The sequence below is a fragment of the Triticum dicoccoides genome, chromosome 5A, assembly GCF_002162155.2.
Source record: "Triticum dicoccoides isolate Atlit2015 ecotype Zavitan chromosome 5A, WEW_v2.0, whole genome shotgun sequence".
NCBI classification, from domain to species: domain Eukaryota; kingdom Viridiplantae; phylum Streptophyta; class Magnoliopsida; order Poales; family Poaceae; genus Triticum; species Triticum dicoccoides.
Genome location: NC_041388.1, coordinates 259,023,623 through 259,046,513, shown reverse-complemented (window position 1 = coordinate 259,046,513; position 22,891 = coordinate 259,023,623). Strand labels below are relative to the sequence as shown.

The 22,891-nt window shown below is 44.8% G+C and overlaps 2 protein-coding genes across 2 annotated transcripts; one reads left to right on the top strand and one right to left on the bottom strand.

Moving 5' to 3' along the window:
• Positions 1 to 16,619: 16,619 nt before the first annotated feature.
• Positions 16,620 to 19,346, top strand: LOC119300890 (non-structural maintenance of chromosomes element 1 homolog). The gene is made up of 6 exons (XM_037577787.1): positions 16,620 to 16,972; positions 17,519 to 17,715; positions 17,818 to 17,898; positions 18,293 to 18,526; positions 18,672 to 18,749; positions 18,829 to 19,346. The coding sequence occupies exons 1-6, from the start codon at positions 16,855 to 16,857 to the stop codon at positions 19,114 to 19,116; spliced, it is 996 nt and encodes a 331-aa protein (XP_037433684.1). The 5' UTR covers positions 16,620 to 16,854; the 3' UTR covers positions 19,117 to 19,346.
• Positions 19,347 to 20,829: 1,483 nt separating this feature from the next.
• LOC119297189 (NDR1/HIN1-like protein 13) lies at positions 20,830 to 21,936 on the bottom strand. Its single transcript, XM_037575070.1, has one exon. It carries the CDS (start codon positions 21,891 to 21,893, stop codon positions 21,039 to 21,041), a length of 855 nt encoding a protein of 284 aa, XP_037430967.1. The 5' UTR covers positions 21,894 to 21,936; the 3' UTR covers positions 20,830 to 21,038.
• Between the last annotated feature and the right edge of the window lie 955 nt (positions 21,937 to 22,891).

Here is a 22,891-nt window from a genome sequence, read left to right as displayed (position 1 = left end):
GCGTGTGACGATGATGATGTTCTACCGACGCAGGGCTTCGCCTAAGCACTACTACGGTATTATCGAGGTGGACTATGGTGGAGGGGGGCACCGCACACGGCTAAAAGATCAAATCAATTGTTGTGTCTATGGGGTGCCCCCCTGCCCCCGTATATAAAGGATCAAGGGGGGAGGTGCGGCCGGCCAGGAGGAGGTGCGCCAGGAGGAGTCCTACTCCCACCGGGAGTAGGACTCCCTCCCTTCCTTGTTGGATTAGGAGAAGGGGGAAAGAGGAGGGAGAGAGGAAGGAAGGGGGCGCCGCCCCCTTCTCCTTGTCCTATTCGTACTAGGGGGAGGGGGGCGTGGCCCTGCCCTGTCCACCTCTCCTCTTCTCCACTAAGGCCCACTATGGCCCATGAATCCCCGGGGAGTTCCGGTAACCCCTCGGTACTCCGGTAAAATTCCGGTTTCACCCGGAACACTTCCGATATCCAAATATAGGCTTCCAATATATCAATATTCATGTCTCGACCATTTCGAGACTCCTTGTCATGTCCGTGATCACATCCGGAACTCCGAACAACCTTCGGTACATCAAAACTCACAACCTGATAATATAACCATCATCGAAACTTTAAGCGTGCGGACCCTACGGGTTCGAGAACTATGTAGACATGACCGAGACACGTCTCCGATCAATAACCAATAGCGGTACCTGGATGCTCATATTGGCTCCCACACATTCTACGAAGATCTTTATCGGTCAGACCGCATAACAACATACGTTGTTCCCTTTGTCATCGGTATGTTACTTGCCCGAGATTCGATCGTCGGTATCTCAATACCTAGTTCAATCTCATTACCGGCAAGTCTCTTTACTTGTTCCGTAATACATTATCCCGCAACTAACTCATTAGTTGCAATGCTTGCAAGGCTTAAGTGATGTGCATTACCGAGTGGGCCCAGAGATACCTCTCCGACAATCGGAGTGACTAATCCTAATCTCAAAATACGCCAACCCAACAAGTACCTTTGGAGACACCTATAGAGCACCTTTATAATCACCCAGTTACGTTGTGGCGTTTGGTAGCACACAAAGTGTTCCTCCGGTAAACGGGAGTTGCATAATCTCATTGTCATAGGAACATGTATAAGTCATGAAGAAAGCAATAGCAACAAACTAAATGATCAAGTGCTAAGCTAATGGAATGGGTCATGTCAATCACATCATTCTCCTAATGATGTGATCTCGTTAATCAAATGACAACTCATGTCTATGGTTAGGAAACATAACCACCTTTGATTAACGAGCTAGTCAAGTAGAGGCATACTAGTGACACTCTGTTTGTTTATGTATTCACACATGTATCATGTTTCCGGTTAATACAATTCTAGCATGAATAATAACCATTTATCATGATATAAGGAAATAAATAATAACTTTATTATTGCCTCTAGGGAATATTTCCTTCAACAAGTGTCCAGGTCGATGATCGGCAGTGGCTGTTTGCACGTGCCTTTGAAATTCTGAATAAAACGCCCTTTCAACTCTACCCACAAATTGACGGAATTGGGGGGCAATCCCTTCAACCAGGTTCGAGCTGGCCCATCCAACATCATGGTGAAGTACTTGGCACACACAGCGTCATTGACATCCAACATCTCCATAGCTAGCTCATAGCTCTCAATCCAAGCCTTAGGAGGTTGATCGGCTGTATAATTAGCCACCTTCTGAGGACCCTTGAAATCTTTAGGCAATCGCTCGTTGCGAAGAGCCAGTGCTAGGCATGGAACCCCCACTATCCTGGAAGTCATCCCGGCTTCTGCACACGCTGAAGGGTTACGCTGGAGCTGTTGATGAGCCGCTAATTGAGCTGCCAGCTTTGCCTCTTGACATGCTCTGCTTGATCCAATAAGGCCTGAACATTGTTGCCATCCCGCTGCGGGTTACGGTGGCGCTCGCTGCTGGAAACTGCCAGCAACTCAATGCGTCGGCTATAACTTCGACTCTGGCAAGGAGTTGAATGAATTCACTCACGGCTGTACGAGTAAGCCGCCTGCTGAGTTATCGCTGTCTGAAGAAGCTCCACAGCCTTCCGGGCTTCAATCGTCGCGGGAGACTCGCCCTCCACCTGGAGAGCTGCCAGCCATGAAGCTGCAGCAATCATATTATCCAGGGGGTTGGAAAAATGACCCAGCGGTGTTAACACCTACTGAGGCGAGTTTAGATTCAAATGAGGCGGGTCTGTTACACACGGTTGGTCCGCCACCCTGGCCACGGGCGCCTCAGCGGCCCGGGTCACGCCGGGCAGGTTGCTTGTTCCTGCCCTAGGAATATTGAAAAGATTCCCTGCCTCAAACTCTGGGGGTAGCTGGCTCTGGTGCCTTATTCGCATAATGGCGTTTGAGGCGTTCTGGTCGAGATTTAACCGAAAAGTTTCTGCTTGGATCGTTGGGACTCGGCCTCCAACGCAGCTCGCTCTGTTGCCATCCTAGCATTCTCAGCATTAAGCTCCTCTTTAGCCTGAGCTACCTCATCCCGTAGTTTCGCAACTTCCACCTTGTGTTGTGCTTGAGTCGCCGGAGTCACCTCTACGGCTACGAGAGTCGCCAGAGCATCCAGAAGTTCAGATAAAACCTGAGTCGTCGGGCGCACAGAGCCCCTCGCCCCGGCCGTCGCAGCAGCCGTTGAACTAGAGGTCATAGCCGCAGCAGTTGATGAATTAAACATCTGTTGTGTACCAGCCATTAAAATAGCAGCCCTGCTTGGCAGTTCATAGGAGTCTGGAATACTGTCGCCAACGGAACAGCCCCTGATAACCCACAAGTATAGGGGATCGCAACAGTTTTCGAGGGTAGAGTATTTAACCCAAATTTATTGATTCGACACAAGGGGAGCCAAAGAATATTCTCAAGTATTAGCAGCTGAGTTGTCAATTCACACCTGGAAACTTAGTATCTACAGCAAAGTGTTTAGTAGCACAGTAATATGATAGTGGTGGTAGCGGCAACAAAAGTAAAGACAGCAAAAGTAATGTTTTTGGTATTTTGTAGTGATTGTAACAGTAAAAGCGGGAAAGTAAATAAGCGTAAACCAGTATATGGAAAACTCGTAGGCACCGGATCAGTGATGGATAATTATGCCGGATGCGGTTCATCATGTAACAGTCATAACATAGGGTGACACAGAACTAGCTCCAGTTCGTCAATGTAATGTAGGCATGTATTCCGTATATAGTCATACGTGCTTATGGAAAAGAACTTGCATGACATCTTTTGTCCTACCCTCCCGTGGCAGCGGGGTCCTATTGGAAACTAAGGGATATTAAGGCCTCCTTTTAATAGAGAACCGGAACAAAGCATTAACACATAGTGAATACATGAACTCCTCAAACTATGGTCATCACCGGGAGTGGTCCCGATTATTGTCACTTCGGGGTTGCCGGATCATAACACATAGTAGGTGACTATAGACTTGCAAGATAGGATCAAGAACTCACATATATTCATGAAAACATAATAGGTTCAGATCTGAAATCATGGCACTCGGGCCCTAGTGACAAGCATTAAGCATAGCAAAGTCATAGCAACATCAATCTCAGAACATAGTGGATACTAGGAATCAAACCCTAACAAAACTAACTCGATTACATGATAAATCTCATCCAACCCATCACCGTCCAGCAAGCCTACGATGCAATTACTCACGCACGGCGGTGAGCATCATGAAATTGGTGATGGAGGATGGTTGATGATGACGACGGCGACGAATCCCCCTCTCCGGAGCCCCCAACGGACTCCAGATCAGCCCTCCCGAGAGGTTTTAGGGGTTGGCGGCAGCTCTGTATCGTAAAACGCGATGATTTCTTCTCCCTGATTTTTTTTCTTTCCGAAAGCAAATATATAGAGTTGGAGTTGGCGTCGGAGGGTCAACAGGGGGCCCACGAGGTAGGGGGCGCGCCCTAGGGGGGCGCGCCCCCCACCCTCGTGGAAAGGGTGTGGGGCCCCTGGTCTTCATATTTGGCGAGGATTTTTTATTATTTTTTCTAAGGTATTCTGTGGAGTTTCAGGACTTTCTGAGAATATTTGCTTTCTGCACATAAAACAACACCAAGGTAATTCTGCTGAAAACAGCGTCAGTCCAGGTTAGTTCCATTCAAATCATACAAGTTAGAGTCCAAAACAAGGGCAAAAGTGTTTGGTAAAGTAGATACGACGGAGACGTATCAACTCCCCCAAGCTTAAACCCTTGCTTGTCCTCAAGCAATTCAGTTGAAAAACTGAAAGAAAGAAAGAAAAACTTTTACAAACTCTGTTTGCTCTTGTTGTTGTAACTATGTCAAGCCAGCATTCAATTTTTCAGCATAGATCATAACTAACCACATTTGCAATAATTCTCAGGTCTCACAGTTACTCGTATCAATAATCAACTAGCAAGTCATAATAATAAATCTCGGATAACAACACTTTCTCAAAATAATCATAATATGATATAACAAGATGGTATCTCGCTAGCCCTTTCTGAGACCACAAAACATAAATGCAGAGCACCTTTAAAGATCAAGGACTGACTAGACATTGTAATTCATGGTAAAAGAGATCCAATCATAGTCATACCCAACATAGTTTAATAGTGATGAATGCAAATAACATATGTGCTCTCCAACTAGTGCTCTTTAATAAGAGGGTGATGACTCAACATAAAAGTAAATGGATAGGCCCTTCACAGAGAGAAGCAGGGATTTGTAGAGGTGCCAGAGCTCGGTTTTGAAATAGAGATAAATTGTATTTTGAGCGGTATACTTTCATTGTCAACATAACAACTAAGAGATGGCGATATCTTCCATGCTAAACACATTATAGGCAGTTCCCAAACAGAAATGGTAAAGTTTATACTCCCCCTCCACCAACAAGCATCAATCCATGGCTTGCTCGAAACAACGAGTGCCTCCAACATACATCAGGTCCTAGGGGGGTTTTGTTTGCAATTAATTTTGATTTAGTTTGCATAAAGCATGGGACTGGGCATCCCGGTGACCAGCCATTTTCTCGTGAGTGAGGAGCGGAGTCCACTCCTCTTGAGAATAACCCGCCTAACACGGAAGATAAGGACAGCCTTTGTTGATACATGAGCTATTCGAGCATACAAAACAGAATGTTTATTTGAAGGTTTAGAGATTGGCACATACAAATTTACTTGGAACGGCAGGTAAATACCGCATATAGGAAGGTATAGTGGACTCATCTGGAATAACTTTGGGGTTTAAGGGATTGGATGCACAAGCAGTATTCCCGCTTAATACAGGTGAAGGCTAGAAAAAGACTGGGAAGCGACCAACTAGAGAGCGACAACAGCCATGTACATGCATTAAATTAATAAGCATTGGATGCAAGCATGAGTAGTATATAATCCACCATGAACATAAATATCATGAAGGCTATGTTGATTTTTTTCAACTACATGCGTGAACATGTGCCAAGTCAAGTCACTTAAATCATTCAAAGGAGGATACCACCCCATCATACCACATCATAGTCATCTCAATAGCATGTTGGCACACAAGGTAAATCATTATAACTCATAGCTAATCAAGCATGGCACAAGCAACTATGATCTCTAATTGTCATTGCAAACATGTTTATTCATAATAAGCTGAATCAAGAACGATGGGCTCATCATATTTACAAAAACAAAAGAGGTCGAGTTCATACCAGCTTTTCTCATCTCAGTCAGTCCATCATATATCATCATAATTGCCTTTCACTTGCACGACCGAACGGTGTGAATAATAATAAGAGTGCACGTGCATTGGACTAAGCTGAAATCTGCGAGCATTCAAGAAACAGGAGAAGACAAGGCAATATGGGCTCTGGGTTAAATCAACAATAATGCATATAAGAGCCACTTCAACAATTTAATTATGGTCTTCTCCTACTGACCCCCAAAGAAAAGAAAAGAAAAGAAAACTATTTACACAGGAAAGCTCCCAACAAGCAAAAGAAGAGCGGGAAATATTTTTTTTGGGTTTTCTTTTTAATTACTCCTACAGCAGGAAAGTAAATTACTACTAATTTTTTGGTTTTTCTTAAGGTTTACTAAACACACAAGAAGAAAGCAGGAAAAGGAAAATAAACTAGCATGGATATTACAGTGAAAAAGTATGAGCACCGACATCTAGCAATGAGTGTGTGTGAACATAAATGTAATGTCGGTGAGAAATATGTACTCCCCCAAGCTTAGGCTTTTGGCCTAGGTTGGTCTATGGCCACGGCTGGCCTGGCAGATATCCATAATAATAGTTGTTGGGGTCGTACTGTGATGAGGAGGAATACCTGGGATCATACTGTTGTGCAGCGGTTATCACCTGCTGAGCTGCAGCGTGGAGTCGAGCTGCCTCCGCTCTCCTCTCGTACTCTTCTGCCTCCTCTCTGGTAATAACATATCTTCCTTTTGTCTGTGAATCAAAGAAGGCAGGAGCAGGGAGAGTAATACGGAAAACACGTCATTTATCAAAAATTAAGCGATATAAGAGAGGTGATTCAGGCCTCTCGACAAACTGATGCGAAGCCATAGAGTTATAATCTAAATATGCAGGAGGCAACTCCATATCACCCTCATGAATGAATATTTCAAGAAAATGAGCTAAGCGGGTTGCGTAAATTCCTCCAGAGAAATCTCCATTATGTCTATTATGATGCAACCTACGAGCTACAATGGCTCCCATATGATAAGATTGGTCTCCTAACACAGCACTCCTAAGAATGCTAAGATCAGGGACACACATGTGACATGCTTCATCCTTAGCATTTATGCATCTACTGATAAAGAGAGCAAAATAATGTATAGCAGGAAGGTGAATGCTCCCTATGGTAGCCTGCGTTATGTCTCTGAATTCCCCCACAGTTATACTAGCAAGAAAGTTTCTAAATTCAGATTTAGGGGATCCCTAATACTGCCCCATGATGGAAGTTTGCACGCAAGAGTGAAATCCTCTAAGTCTATTCTATAAGATTTATCATAAAGATCAAACATGACTGAAGGAGAATTACGCGAAGATGAATACTCAAACCTCCTCACAAATGAACTTGTGAGATCGTGAAACTGGGGGCATTTGTTGGCCTCAAATTCCTCAAGACCGGCATTGCGCAAATATGCTTTGAATTCTTCTTTAATTCCCGCACAGTCCATAAAATTTCCCGACGGCCATTCGCAAGGCCGTACTGGAGCGTCTCTTGGTGGATCCTCGTCAGCATCGCGCATAGCAATCTTGGGTCCTTGCTTCTTAGAGGAACTACCTTGGAACATCTTCCTAAGCATATTGTTTTTCTCTGAAAAATTCTGAAATTTTAGTAACTTCAAAATAAAAGTAAACCAAACTCAATAAAACTGATAGCAACTACTCCCACAAGTGCCTAGAGCCTATATCATGCATCAAAGCTACTTGGAACCATATAAATTTGACATGCAAACTCAAGAACATGGTCACCTATGCAGCATAAATTTGCAATGAATAAAGCACTAGAACAAAAACTAATTGGACCAATGGAGGAGTCACATACCAAGGAACAATCTCCCCAAGCAGTTTTGCGAGAGGTGCTTTGAGCAAGGAGATCGAAAATCACAGCAAAAGTGGCTGGAACTCGTGCTTGAGTTGGTTTTTCGGGTTTGTGTGAGGCAGAGGAAGAAGATGGGTGCTGGGATAAGTGGAGGAGGGCCACCATGGGCCCACGAGGTAGGGGGCGTGCCCACCACCCTCGTGGCTAGGTGGCAGCTCCTCCCGCGGTAATTTTTGCACAGTAAATCCTCAAATATTCCCGAAAAAATCATATTAAATTGGCATGGCTTTCTGAGGACTTTTATTTTCGGGATATTTTTATATTGCACGGATAAGTCAGGAAACAGACAGAAAAATACTATTTTTACTTTATTTCTACTAAATTACAGAAAATACAAAGAGGGTACAGAAGCTTGTGCTTCTAGTTTCATCCATCTCATGCTTATCAAAAAGAATCCACTAAGAAGGTTGATCAAGTCTTGTTAACAAACTCATTCCGATAATCATGAAACCGGAGAAATTTCGAATAACACTAAGTTACCTCAACGGGGATATGCACATCCCCAATAATAAGAATATCATATTTCTTCTTGACAGTAGGAAGAGGGAATTCAAAACCTCCAAATATAATCGATGGAATTTTTCCAATAGAGTTGATACTATGAACTTGAGGTTGTTTCCTCGGAAAGTGTACCGTATGCTCATTACCATTAACATGAAAAGTGACATTGCCTTTGTTGCAATCAATAACAGCCCCTGCAGTATTAAGAAAAGGTCTTCCAAGAATAATAGACATACTATCATCTTTGGGAATATCAAGAATAACAAAGTCCGTTAAAATAGTAACATTTACAACCACAACGGGCACGTCCTCACAAATACTGACAGGTATAGCAGTTGATTTATCAGCCATTTGCAAAGATATTTCAGTAGGTGTCAACTTATTCAAGTCAAGTCTACGATATAAAGAGAGAGGCATAACACTAACACCGGCTCCAAGATCACATAAAGCAGTTTTAATATAATTTCTTTTAATGGAGCAAGGTATAGTAGGTACTCCGGGATCTCCAAGTTTCTTTGGTATTCCACCCTTAAAAGTATAATTAGCAAGCATGGTGGAAATTTCAGCTTCCGGTATCTTTCTTTTATTATTAATGATATCCTTCATATATTTAGCATAAGGATTTGTTTTGAGCACATCAGTCAATCGCATACGTAAAAAGATAGGCCTAATCATTTCAGCAAAGCGCTCAAAATCCTCATCATCCTTCTTCTTGGATGGTTTCGGAGGAAAAGGCATGGGTTTCTGAACCCAAGGTTCTCTTTCTTTCCCATGTTTCCTAGCAACAAAGTCTCTTTTATCATAACGTTGATTCTTTGATTGTGGGTTATCAAGATCAATAGCAGGTTCAATTTCTACATCATTATCATTACTAGGTTGAGAATCATCATGAACATCATCATTAATATTTTTACTAGGTTCATGTTCATTACCAGATTGTGTTTCAGCATCAGACATAGAAATATCATTTGGATTATCAGGTGGTTCAGCAATAGGTTCACTAGAAGTTTGCACAGTTCTATCATTTTTCTTCTTCTTCTTTTTAGAAGAATTAGGAACATCAATATTATTTCTCTGAGAATCTTGCTCGATTCTCTTAGGGTGGCCTTCAGGATACAAAGGTTCCTGAGTCATTCTACCAGTTCTAGTAGCCATTCTAATAGCATAATCATTTTTCTTACTATTCATTTCATTGAGAAATTCTTTTTGAGCCTTAAGTACTTGTTCTACTTGAGTGGTAACCATAGAAGCATGTTTGCTAACAAGTTTAAGTTCACCTCTAATATTAGCCATATAATCACCCAGGTATTTAATTATATCAGAATCATATTTCAATTGTCTACCAAAATAAGCATTGAAATTTTCTTGTTTGACAATAAAATTATCAAACTCATCAAAGCATTGCCTAGCAGACTTATAGTGAGGGATATCACCTTCATCAAATCTATATATAGAGAGTTTACCTTTACTACCTGTGTCGGGATATCGGGAGGTTCCTCAATGAATAAAGGATTAAGATCATATACTTCGTCAACAGGCGGTATATTAACACCATGTATTTCTTCAATAGGAGGTAAATTCTTAACATCTTCAGCTTTAATACCTTTTTCATCCATAGATTTCTTTGCCTCTTGCATATCTTCGGGACTGAGAAATAGAACACCTCTCTTCTTCGGAGTTGGTTTAGGAATAGGATCATTAATTGGAGCGGGAGCTGGCTCAGGAGCTGGCTCAGGAGGTGCCCGATTATTTTCATTTGTCAACATATTATTCAATAGAATTTCAGCTTCATCTGGTGTTCTTTCCCTGAAAAGAGAACCAGCACAACTATCCAGGTAATCTCTGGAAGCATCGGTTAGTCCATTATAAAAGATATCAAGTATTTCAGGTTTCTTAAGAGGATGATCAGGCAAAGCATTAAGTAACTTGAGAAGCCTCCCCCAAGCTTGTGGGAGACTCTCTTCTTTAATTTGCACGAAATTGTATATTTCCCTCAAAGCAGCTTGTTTCTTATGAGCAGGGAAATATTTAGCAGAGAAGTAATAAATCATATCCTGGGGACTACGCACACAACCAGGATCAAGGGAATTAAACCATATGTTAGCATCACCTTTTAATGAGAACGGAAATATTTTGAGTAAATAGAGGTAACGTGATCTCTCATTATTAGTGAACAGGGCAGCTATGTCATTTAACTTAGTAAGATGTGCCACAACAGTTTCAGATTCATAGCCATAAAAAGGATCAGATTCAACCAAAGTAATTATATCAGGATCAACAGAGAATTCATAATCTTTATCAGGAACACAAATAGGTGAAGTAGCAAAAGCAGGATCGGGTTTCATTTTATCTCTAAGTGATTCTTTGTTCCATTTAATTAATAACCTTTTAAGCTCATATCTATCTTTGCAGGCTAAAATAGCTAAAGAAGAATCTTTATCAAAAAGATAACCTTCAGGAATAACAGACATATTTTCATCATCACTATCATCATCGTATTCAGTTTCATCAATTTCTCTTTCTCTAGCCCTAGCAATTTGTTCTTCAAGAAATTCACTAAGGGGCACAGTAGTATCAGGCATAGAAGCAGTTTCATCATAAGTATCATGAATAGTAGAAGTGGCATCATCAATAACATGCGACATATCGGAACGAATAGCAGAAGCAGGTGTAGGTGTCGCTAACTTACTCATAACAGAAGGTGAATCAAGTGCAGAGCTAGATGGCAGTTCCGTACCTCCCCTCGTAGTTGAGGGATAGATCTTGGTTTTTGGATCTCTCAAGTTCTTCATAGTGTCCAGCAGATATAAATCCCAAGTGACTCAAAGAATAGAGCTACGCTCCCCGGCAACGGCACTAGAAAAAGGTCTTGATAACCCACAAGTATAGGGGATCGCAACAATTTTCGAGGGTAGAGTATTTAACCCAAATTTATCGATTCGACACAAGGGGAGCCAAAGAATATTCTCAAGTATTAGAAGCTGAGTTGTCAATTCAACCACACTTGGAAACTTAGTATCTGCAGCAAAGTGTTTAGTAGCACAGTAATATGATAGTGGTGGTAGCGGCAACAAAAGTAAAGACAGCAAAAGTAATGTTTTTGGTATTTTGTAGTGATTGTAACAGTAAAAGCGGGAAAGTAAATAAGCGTAAACCAGTATATGGAAAACTCATAGGCACCGGATCAGTGATGGATAATTATGCCGGATGCGGTTCATCATGTAACAGTCATAACATAGGGTGACACAGAACTAGCTCCAGTTCGTCAATGTAATGTAGGCATGTATTCCGTATATAGTCATACGTGCTTATGGAAAAGAACTTGCATGACATCTTTTGTCCTACCCTCCCGTGGCAGCGGGGTCCTATTGGAAACTAAGGGATATTAAGGCCTCCTTTTAATAGAGAACTGGAAGAAAGCATTAACACATAGTGAATACATGAACTCCTCAAACTATGGTCATCACCGGGAGTGGTCCCAATTATTGTCACTTCGGGGTTGCCGGATCATAACACATAGTAGGTGACTATAGACTTGCAAGATAGGATCAAGAACTCACATATATTCATGAAAACATAATAGGTTCAGATCTAAAATCATGGCACTCGGGCCCTAGTGACAAGCATTAAGCATAGCAAAGTCATAGCAACATCAATCTCACAACATAGTGGATACTAGGGATCAAACCCTAACAAAACTAACTCGATTACATGATAAATCTCATCCAACCCATCACCGTCCAGCAAGCCTACGATGCAATTACTCACACACGTGGTGAACATCATGAAATTGGTGATGGAGGATGGTTGATGATGACGACGGCGACGAACCCCCCTCTCCGGAGCCCTGAACGGACTCCAGATCAGCCCTTCCGAGAGGTTTTAGGGCTTGGCGGCGGCTCCGTATCGTAAAACGCGATGATTTCTTCTCTCTGATTTTTCTCTCTCCGAAAGCAAATATATAGAGTTGGAGTTGGCGTCGGAGGGTCAACAGGGGGCCCACGAGGTAGGGGGCGCGCCCTAGGGGGGCCCACCCTCGTGGAAAGGGTGTGGGCCCCCTGGTCTTCATATTTGGCGAGGATTTTTTATTATTTTTTCTAAGGTATTCCGTGGAGTTTCAGGACTTTCCGAGAATATTTGCTTTCTGCACATAAAACAACACCAAGGTAATTCTGCTGAAAACAGCGTCAGTCCAGGTTAGTTCCATTCAAATCATACAAGTTAGAGTCCAAAACAAGGGCAAAAGTGTTTGGAAAAGTAGATACGACGGAGGCGTATCACCCCCAAGCCCGCCATCTTGCAATTGATAGAACGATTCGGTTTCGCCGATCGAGGACTCATCACCTGAGTAGATGGATATCTCTCCACCTGATATCGAACCTTCTTTGAGATCCGCTCCATGAACAAAACCAATGAAAATAGACTTCCTGGCGGGTTGGATCTTGGCGGGTCATGCGCGCTGAGCCATCTCGACCGTGTCAGTGCAGATGTTCGGCTCAGGCTCGGACTCTCCAATCTTGCCGATGAAGACATGCATTGCACCGAAGTGGACCTGGTACCAGTACTTGATTGAGTCAGCATCGGGACTCCAACAAGCGTCCTCGATTTAGAGCTTGTCGTGACGACTCTTGGTCATCCGGACCACGGCGTATCCCTTGATCCCTGAGAAACCGCCCTTCAAGAACTCGAAACCACTGTGCTCTGGCCCCACGGTTGGCGCTAACTGTCGTGGATTTAACACGGCAGATGCCCTAGTGAAAGGACTTAAGCGTGGAGCCATCGCAACTAGGTCCGACCCCTCTCAACGAGGTAAAAACCTACGTCCTGCTTCTGGTTGTATTGCTTGAGTTTCGATTACAAGGGAGCGAATACGCTTGACCTAGTTCTCGATTGCTTGTTTCTTGAGTTAACCCACCGCTAGGTCTCACCTTTATATACACAGGTAGAGACCCGGAGGCTTACACAATGTGGCCGACTTGGTTTCTAATTAATCATGCCTTACAGAGCAAGTCCTACCATGGCGGTTCACAGCCCTAGTCCTGGGCCTTTAGCAGGCCTGCCTCCTTGAGCCGCTGTCTTCTTATCTCTCCCTGGGTCTCCTTCATGTTAAGTCGCCAATGGTATAACCCGACCCCTCCTGGGCGGGTCATACCTCAAAGCTATATCCCCAACAAAAGTGTTTTCGTCAAGGGTAACTGACACGTGGCATCCACCGCAATGGGTCATCGTTAAGCTATCGGGTGCCGGTTTTGCATCCAATATCCCTTAACAGACTGGACCAATGTCAATTTTCCATGTGTCAAATTCCCATTTGCCAGCGGAGCCACATGCCAGCTCGGCGTTGCAACAGATGTCATCCATCCAATGGACGGGACGCGCCAAGGAAACGTCGACATGTGGAACGGCCCAACAGTGGCTCATTTAGGTTAAAAGGACCGGTCGAGCCAAAGCCCCACAAGATTTTCTCAAATACTAGTGGGCCAGGTCGTTAACAGTCTGCCATGTTTTGGACCAAATTACGGCCCATCTAAGATCCACCCTGTTAATAGTCCACTATGTTTTTGGGCTCATTGAAGGCCTGGTTTGTATTTTGACATGGTAAAAGCCCATTGAACAATTTGATCGAGTTCGGCTGATGTTTGTTTCGGCTCATTAGTGTCCCTTGGCACAATCGACCCGTTTTCGGCCTGATTTCACTTTCGGCCGTTTTATGACCCTGCTGCATTTGAGCCCATTTCTGGTCCAAAGTAAATTTTGTCCTCTTAACGACCCATGTTCTTCGTGGATAAATTTCAGCCAAACCGACTATCGGCCTATTAAAGGCCTGTGATATAATTGGGCCTAATTATGGACCGCTTTGCATTTGGCCTGCTTACAACCCATAATGTGACTGGGCCAACCAAATTTTGGCATGTTAACGGCCTGTCATATAATTGTGCCAATCATGGGCCAAGTTATATTTCGACCTACTGCCGGATGTGAATTGTTCAGCAGAATTCTGGCCTAATATACTTTTCAACCCGTTAAAAGACATGGTATTTTCTGGCCCAACTAAGGCCCGCGGTTTACTCGGCCTGTTAAAATCCCATGGCATAAAACATATGGATCCAAATCAGCCCCTTACGGAACAACACATAAACTATGTTTAAAGCTTCTCTTACTCTCGCAACCTATCATCTACTTACTACTCTGCAATGCCTTCCTATAGGCCCAAACAATGGTGAAGTGTCATACAGTCAACGTTCACGCGACACCACTAGAGAAAGAACAACATACATATCATCAAAATATTGAACGAATACTAAGTTCACATGATTACTTATAACAAGATTGCCCCATGTCCCCCGTAACGAATGGAACTACTCAAAAGTCATGTTCATGTTCAAGATTAGAGGAGTATAATGTATGATGAAGAATCTGAACATATGATCTTCCACCAAGTAAACCAACTAGCATCAACTACAAGAGGTAATCAGCAGTAGTAGCAACCCACACGTACCAATACGAGGTTTGGAGACAAAAAACAAATACAAGAGATTAACTAGGGTTTGAGATGATATAGTGCCGGTGAAGATGTTGATGGAGATGAGTCCTCCCATGATGAGAGGATCATTGGTGATGACAAAGACTTCAATTTCCCCCTCCTGGAGGGAAGTATCCCCAACGGAATAGCTTTGCCGGAGAGCAAAAGTGCTCATGCCCAGGTTCCACCTCGAGACGGCGGTGCTTCATTCCGAAAGTCTTCTCTTTTTTCTAGGGAAAATGGTTTCACATAGGAGAAGGAGGGCCACAGAGGCTTGGTGGTGGGCCCACAAGCTCACATGGCATGCCCTAGGGGGCGCCACCTGAGTTTGTGGCGCATTGGAGGGGCCGCTCTTGGTGATTCTTTCTCCAATATTGTTTATTAATTCCAAAATAGACCTTCGTAATTTTTCAGGTCAATTGGAGCTCCGGAAAATAGCTATCTCTGTTGTATCTCTTTCAAGGCTAAAAATCCAGCTGTCATAATTTCCCTCTTCATATAAATCTTGCATAACAAGAGAGAAAAGACATTATAATTGCATCATAAAGTGAAATATTGACCCAAAACATTATAAATAACAACAGGAAAATATGATGCAAAATTGACATATCAGCCACCCCCAGCTCCACAGCTGTCATCAACCTCAATGTCACGTCTGGGTACAACCACGCTGGCCAGTTGTCCTCCAGGATGCAAAGAAAGCAGCCATGGTCGATTCCTGCGGCCGATCTTCCCGGCGCCCGTAACCTGTTCAACGAAATGCCAATCCCACCGCCGCCGCCGGCCGACGACCCCGACTACAACGCGTTCATGGAGAACGTCATCTACGAGGGTCGTGGCCAGACATTTCAGCCCGAGGGCCAAGTCTACAATATCGACGAGGCCCAAAGCCAAGACGGTCGCGACCAAGATGGTGCCGACCACTATGGTGTCCACGAAGAAGAGGCAGACGATCATGCTGACTCATGGCATGAAGATGAAGACATCTATTGCGAAGAGGAGGAAGAAGAGGGTGTCGACATTGAAGGGGGTCCCAATGTTTATCGACGAGCTCATCCAAAGAACCGATGCATAAAGGATAAGGCAAAACATTCGCACCGGATCATACACCAAAGAAGAGGACATGTTGATTTGCGATAGTTGGAAGGAAACAACCCAAGATCCCAAGACCGGTGTTGAGCAAAAAGGATTCGTCTTTTGGACGAGAGTTCTTGCAACCTTTCATGAACAGATAAAGTTTGCGTCCTACAAATTTGCGAGCACCCGTGCATCAAGTCAATCAAAAAAAGATGGGATTCACTCAACAAGAATGCAACAAGTTTTGGGCCGTGCTTGAGAGCGTTGATGCCCTCCTATGAGTGGCCTAGGTGTGGACGACTTGGTATGACCTCTTCCTCTTTCATTGCTATGCCATGTTCATATTTGTTGCATCTTGTGTCCTTCACTATTACATTTGTGGCCTTGTCTTTGATTGTGTAGGCATAGGAACAAAACATTCACCCTAACCCATTTGTTAGATGCTCATGAAAGATTGTTCGAAGTCAAAGATCAATATACCGCTCTAATAAAGAAAGGAGGGTCGGTGGCCGTGGCTGGGGATGGAGATGAGGTGAAGAGGCTGATGGGCAAGACCAACTCGAAGATTGACGAGAAGCGTGATGCGGCATCTATCGCCTTGCAAGAAAGTTTGCGTGGCATGATGACTTAAAAAAAAGTGAGGAACGAGAGGAAGCGCTAAGGAAAGTTGGAGCAAATGAAGATATATTTGGAGCTTCAAAGGAGGAAGCTTGACATGAAGGAGGTCGTCAAGAGAAGGAAACTCAATATAGAGAAGGCCGCATAAACGTGAAAGCTTGCGATCGAGGCCACCAATGCCGATACCAAAGCAAAAAAGTGACGTCTAGCAATTATGATCGTAGACTTGACGAACATGTCTAGAAAAAAAAAACCATGGACTTGAGTGATATAGATGGATAAAATTTAGATAGAACGGAGGTCTGTTTAGGGGTCATGGAGTTGGTGATTTGGGCCACCGCCACCGCGAAACATTTCCCGCGATCTCGGGCGCCTTCCCGCGAGCGCGAAACCTCCCAATCCGTTCCGTTCCCCACCTCAGCCGCGTAATCCCACCCATTCTGCGTGTCAAGCTAGGGTTTCTCCTCGCCCCGCCGGCCCGCCCCCATAGATCCCCACACCAAGGCACGCGCTAGAGCCTAGAGGAGCTGCACGATCCGATGGCGCCGCTCTCATGGCGGCACCATACGCTGCTGCAGGCGCTGCTCTCCCGTGGACCGCTCTCGGAGCGAGACTTCCACGCCCTCTTCACCGCCATCTCCGGCGGCAAGAACCCCGGTATCCGCCTGCCCGCTCCGCCCTGCTCGCTCCTCTTCTCCCCCCCTTCGATTAGTTCCACCCCTATTATCGTTACTCGTAGCCGCCTAGGTGTTCGATGTAATGCGCCACCAGGATCTTCTAGTCACCCATGTGTTCGATGTAATGCACCCATGGCAACTTTTACTCAAGCGTCCGTTTGACTTCAACTGATGTAGTTGTAGTTACAGATGTAGCCCCTGTAGGGTCCAAAACCTTTCCTTTCCAGTAAACGAGTTTATGTTTGGTGTAGCTTTAATAATTGTTCAATGGAGGATCAACTGCCATTCACAATGGTTGAAGGTTGCATCTTCTGATTGTCTCAAAAACAGAACGATCTTGGTTCGTTTTGTGTGTGTTTAATATCATTGTTAGTTCAGTTGAGACCTGGTTGGCTGGTAGAATCGTGTTTCTAGGAACACATTATATATAGAAGTGTATTTCAGCGACCATATTATTGCCTACAGACTGTAATTAGATCACCAAACTCCATCTCCAGCTGAATATGTCTATTGTCATGACCTGCAGCCACTCACCAGCAACTATTCACTGATACACTTATGAAGATCAACAATGAGCTAGGGTATCTACAATTTGATCTGCGAGCATGTATAAACCAGTATGATGGAACAGTTTATTATGGAGTGGTCAACAACATTTCTGATGAAGAATCGAAGCTTGGCTCCAAGTATTCTGTACCACAGATTGCATTCTACAAGGGACTGGTATGCAGTTGCTTGCTTGAACTAGCTCAACTCAGCATGATGTATGCTGAATGACTTATTTGTATGTTTGCATAACTGTATTCACAATGGTTCTTGTGGCAGTTAGAAGCAATAGTTCATGAAGCTGGAAATGATGGGAGCATAACTAGTATTGAAGCTCTCAACGTCCGGATTGACAACCAGGTTTGTTGTACCAGTCTGTCATGGGCACATGACTCTCTTTTATGTTTAAACAACACCTTACTGGTGCATTCACATACTATCATGTGTGATCATGCAAGAAGCACAAAACCTTAGCTGTTTAGGACATAACTGGCGAAGATATCCTGAATGTGTGATCATGATTAAAGCATCATCTACCCCATCCATATGTACTGTACTCACAACAAATTGTTGTCTAGCTATACTAATGGACGTGTGCTTATATTGTAGCTTCATTCAATTGTGATTTACATACAATTAGGATGGACGAGTCATGATGTGTATCTTCTGTGGCCTGCTTTGTATCTGCTGATTGCTAGAGTTGAATCTTGTTTGCAATACGGGTATCATAAACTATTGAGTGTTCTACTCTCAGGTCGTGATTGCGGATGGTACACAAGACACTCAATCTCGTCTTCCTTCTTCTATCACAAACTTCTTGTTCTCTCAAAAGGAAAAGACTCTTACTGAACTGATACAAGATCGTTGGCTGGCGTACACCTCAGAGGGCAAGATTGGTCTTGGTATCAGATCATTTCTTGATCTCCGGAGCTGGTTTCGCAGCAATGATATCCCATCATGCGAGGTTTGCAATGAAGCTGGTATAAAGGTACTGATGTGTGATTACTATGATATTGCATTTCCCTTGTTCTTGCCACTTACTCTGTACCATATATTGTACAAGCGTTTTTGTAGAATCTCTATAAACTTTGTGTGCTCTGATACCAGCATTATTATATTTGTATCCACAACAGGCATCAACTTGTTCCAAGGAAGGATGCAATGTGAGAATCCATATCTACTGTCTGAAGAAGAAATTTCCACAGCGGAAGGTAATTCCCGTAATACCAGTTCCATTGTTACTCATGTTGACGTTGCCATCATTGTTTGCTAACTTACCTGCACATTTAGGCCTCGAGAGCTTGTCCCCAGTGTGCCACTGAATGGCCCCAGCAGGAAGGCGAGGACGAGGGTGACGAGGAAGCGAACGAGCCCGGCGGGGAAGGTCAGGAGGGCCCATCGGCTGACCCTCCTTCGAGGAGGAAACGCAGAGTCAAGGCTGAACTGGCGGAGGAAGCTGAAGAAGCAGGCCCGTCGACCGCGGTGCCCAGGAGAAGTTCGAGGATGGCCAAAGCCGAGGAGGCAGCGTCTGCAGATGCTTCACAGCCGGCCAGGTCCTCAAAGAGAAGGAAGAAATGATGGCTCTTTCTAGTAAGATTGGCAATGCAATGCTGCTTTTGTCGTGTACATAGCGTAGCTGGTATCACTATGCTGGTGGTTTCTGCCTTCCTGGAGTTACTTGCTTGACCTGCTCTGCTTGCCCGTTTGCCGCCTGGCTTTAGCCAGCTGGGAAGACAAGGACAAGGACGGCCCCTGTTAGTTTAAGTACTATAATTAATTATTATATATGCCCTTCAGGTGTTGCATTACATGCCCCTACTTTTCTCCTGTGTAGTAAACAATTCTTCGGGGTCAATCCTCATGTGGCGCGCCACCTCCGTTCGCCGTCGGATCGTGCCTTGGGATCCGTGAAACCACGATCCAGAGGGGTGGAGGTCGTCCCTGCGTGCGTCAGGACCCAAAGACACAATCTGAAGTGGCATACAGCTGCATGCCCGGTTTAAGTTAGACTAGTTCAGCAGGTGATAGCTACGTACGTTACGCTGCGACAAGTGGTGATAGATTGTTGAACTGTTCTGTTCCATCCATTTCTCGTGCCAGCCTTAGCTTGCTTAGGCTCATTATATAACAGTTATAAAGAAAGGTAAGAAGATTAGCTCGCTAGTGCGGTTTGAGTAAGATCAAGCCGTTGCGACAGTGCCGCATGAAAGGTAACACGCTAGAAAAATTAAGATCGAGGAAGCGGAATACGATGTAGCCATCGCTCGGTCACCTGAGTTCAGAAAAAATAAAGAAACATTTAGGAAGCAACGGGACAAACCAGCTTCAGAGCACAGGAGGACCATGGGTAGCCGCTCGAGCACTATGCTTTGTCGTGCTTTGACATTGCTCTGGAGAGGCAAATGGAAACTAGCATTTGTACAAGTTGTATCTTATTTGGAGTTTTATGAGTCGGAGTTTGACAACACAAACGCCGTTATGACCAAAGAAGAGAGGCCTTGTCAAAAGTACAAATGGCATGCCCAAGACTTGGTAAAAAAAAGGCTGTGCCTCGCTTGTAGAATGATTTTCCTGACTCGTAGTGCAATATTACAGAATCAATTCAGTGGCATGCACTGATCAAGCAGAAGAAAACCCTGGTGATATGACGCAGGCAATATAAATGCAAAATTGGGAGGGGAAAAGCGAATATGCAACTCGTTGATGTTTTTGATATTGATGCCATGCCAGGCCGTGTGCATCACACTGATGCAAAAGCCTAGTACAGGGAATCCTTTCAAATTCCTATGGTTCCATTTGGTTCTTTTTTTAGTTATTCTAAACAAAATGATTCCTTAGTTGGTAATAAGTAAACCAAAAAAAGGAAGGTAATTAATTAGTTAACCACCAATGGTAACTTTAGATATACCAATGGTAACAAAAAATTAAAAAAAAAGAGGAAATATGTGTACTCTCTTCACTTCCACAAATAACATGATATCTTGGAAGCTTTTAAACCTTTCACTAATAATATATGTAAGAACACTTTGATTGTATGTGAAACTATAAGCATAGACCAAAATTACTTCCACAATGTAACTATTTTATTGTGTTCTATAATAATCCTTTTGTAGTATTAACTTATTACTCCTTCTGGAAAGAATTATAAGAGCGTTTAGATCACTAAGTAGTGGTCTGAGTGCTTTTATATTTCTTTACGGATGGAGTACATTTTTTTAGGGAACGGAGGGAGTACATTTTAAAGACGGTATGTTATTCAAACATGTCTTTCTTTTCAAGACGAGGGGGTAATTAACCAGTTAAATCTGAGACTGATAGTGTATTCCTCATCAAAATCAAACAATTGAAATCACACCACAAGAGACATATCCGAAATTTACAAAGTTTAATTCACCCCACCGCCAAATAACTTCCCAGTTAATGCTCGGCCGCTGTTACTGTTGCTAGCCGTTGACACATTGGTAACCACAAGCGGCGCCGGCGCCGGTGGCGATCAGCAGTCACCACCACCACCACAAGAACGGCCTGACCTTGACCCGGCATCCTCTGTTGGCCGCCGCTGCCTCGCCGGCCAGCCTGTCAACCGTCACCTGGCACGTCGCCTTCACGTCCACCGTCCACGTCCGCAGCACCTTCCCGAACCGCAGCCGCACGGGCACCCGCGCCTCCACCGTCAGCGGCACCGCGCGCGCCGCCTGCTCCGCGGCCAGCTGCTTCCTCTGCTCGTCGCTGAAGCTCACGCCGGTCCCCCTCAGCGTCGTGGAGAGCACCGTCACGTTCCTCGGCGCCTGGTGGAACGCCGGCCACTGGCCGGCCGCAAGGCGCGCACCGGAGTAGGAGACCGCCACCTCGCCGGCGCCGCGGTAGTCGACGCCCACCTTCCTGTTCGCGCCGTTGTCCGCGCGCAGGGCGACGTCGAGCTCCGGCGAGAGCGAAGAGGGCGGCAGGGCGGCCACGTCGAGGCCGCGGATGGAGAGGGAGGCGACGGAGAAGGCGGGCGCGCGGGGGCGGAAGACGAGGTACACGGCGCCCACGAACACGGCGGCGGCGACGGCAAGGAAGAGCACGGCCCCGCAGGCGCCAAAGCAGGCGCGGCGCAGGCGGCGGCGCCGGACCGGGCGCTCCGCGAGACTCTTGTACCGGCTGGCCCGGTCGGGGGGCGGCACGCGGAGGACCTGGTCCTTTGGAATCTGGACGATGTACGTCCCGGGCGGCGGCGCCGGCGGCTCGTAGAAGGTGGGGTGGAGCGGCGTGGTCTCCGTGGCCGCCGCCGCCGCCGCGTCCTCCTGGTCCGGCGGCGGCAGAGGGGACGCGGGATGCGGCGGAGACTGCATGGGGTGGACGCGGTCGGCCATGACGGGGCCCGGGTCGCGGTGACGTGAGCTCGAGAACAACGGGGGACAAGAGTGTGTGATCGAGGTGCGTGCGAATGGAGGCTTGCTTGGTTTTATAGGGAGAAGAGACGCGTGAGGAGAAAAGAAACGGTCATCTCACGCTGTTCAAACCGGGTCTATTTATTTTTAGCAAACTAGAAAAGTGCCCGTGCATTGCAACGTGATATAAATATTCTAGTACGTTAGCTTACAATTTATCTGTCAATAATAATGTGATTGTGTAAATAAATGTTTATCAAATTCTGATCGTGAATTACCTTATATTTTGATTAGAAGTTTGGTAAGTAAATTAAAATTGAATTGGTTTAGAATGTAAGTAAATTAAGGTGATTGATTATCATATACATGAAAGGTTAGACGAAGGGGTGGTGGGAAGAAAGGTGAAATGAGAACCATACGTTCTTTTTAAGTAATAAATAGAGATTTAATGAAAAAATTGAGTAATTTGATTACGAAGGTGTAGATTTGCGTTCCATCATAACTATGGAATAAAAAATAACTACACAGTAGTCAGGTTCTACCACAAGGAACCGTAATGTCCTCGCTTCACCTCTGAGTTTAGTCCCATCGCCATGATATCCGGTTTGAAGATCTTGATGGATGCGCTGCTCGGGCACGCGACAAGAAGCCGACGACCCTGGTAGCTCTATTCTTCCCGTATTCCTTACCGCGCGGCCGAGAAGGAGGGCCGGGAACATGAAATCCTCCGCTTTGACATCGTCCCAAACCCGGCTCCTAGGGTCAATGGCGACCAACCTAGCTGCTCCACCTCTCTGCACATCACCGTAGATACTGGAAAGATACAAAACAAGTGTCAGGGATGAGCGTGTCCGAGTTGCAACTGTTGTTGAGCAGCTTAAACATCTTGGGATCGCTTACCCTTGGAGCCACCCGTTGCTAGAAGTGGTAGAGCTTGCTAAAAAAAAATCCGATCTAAGCTCTCCCAAGAAAGTCCTTCA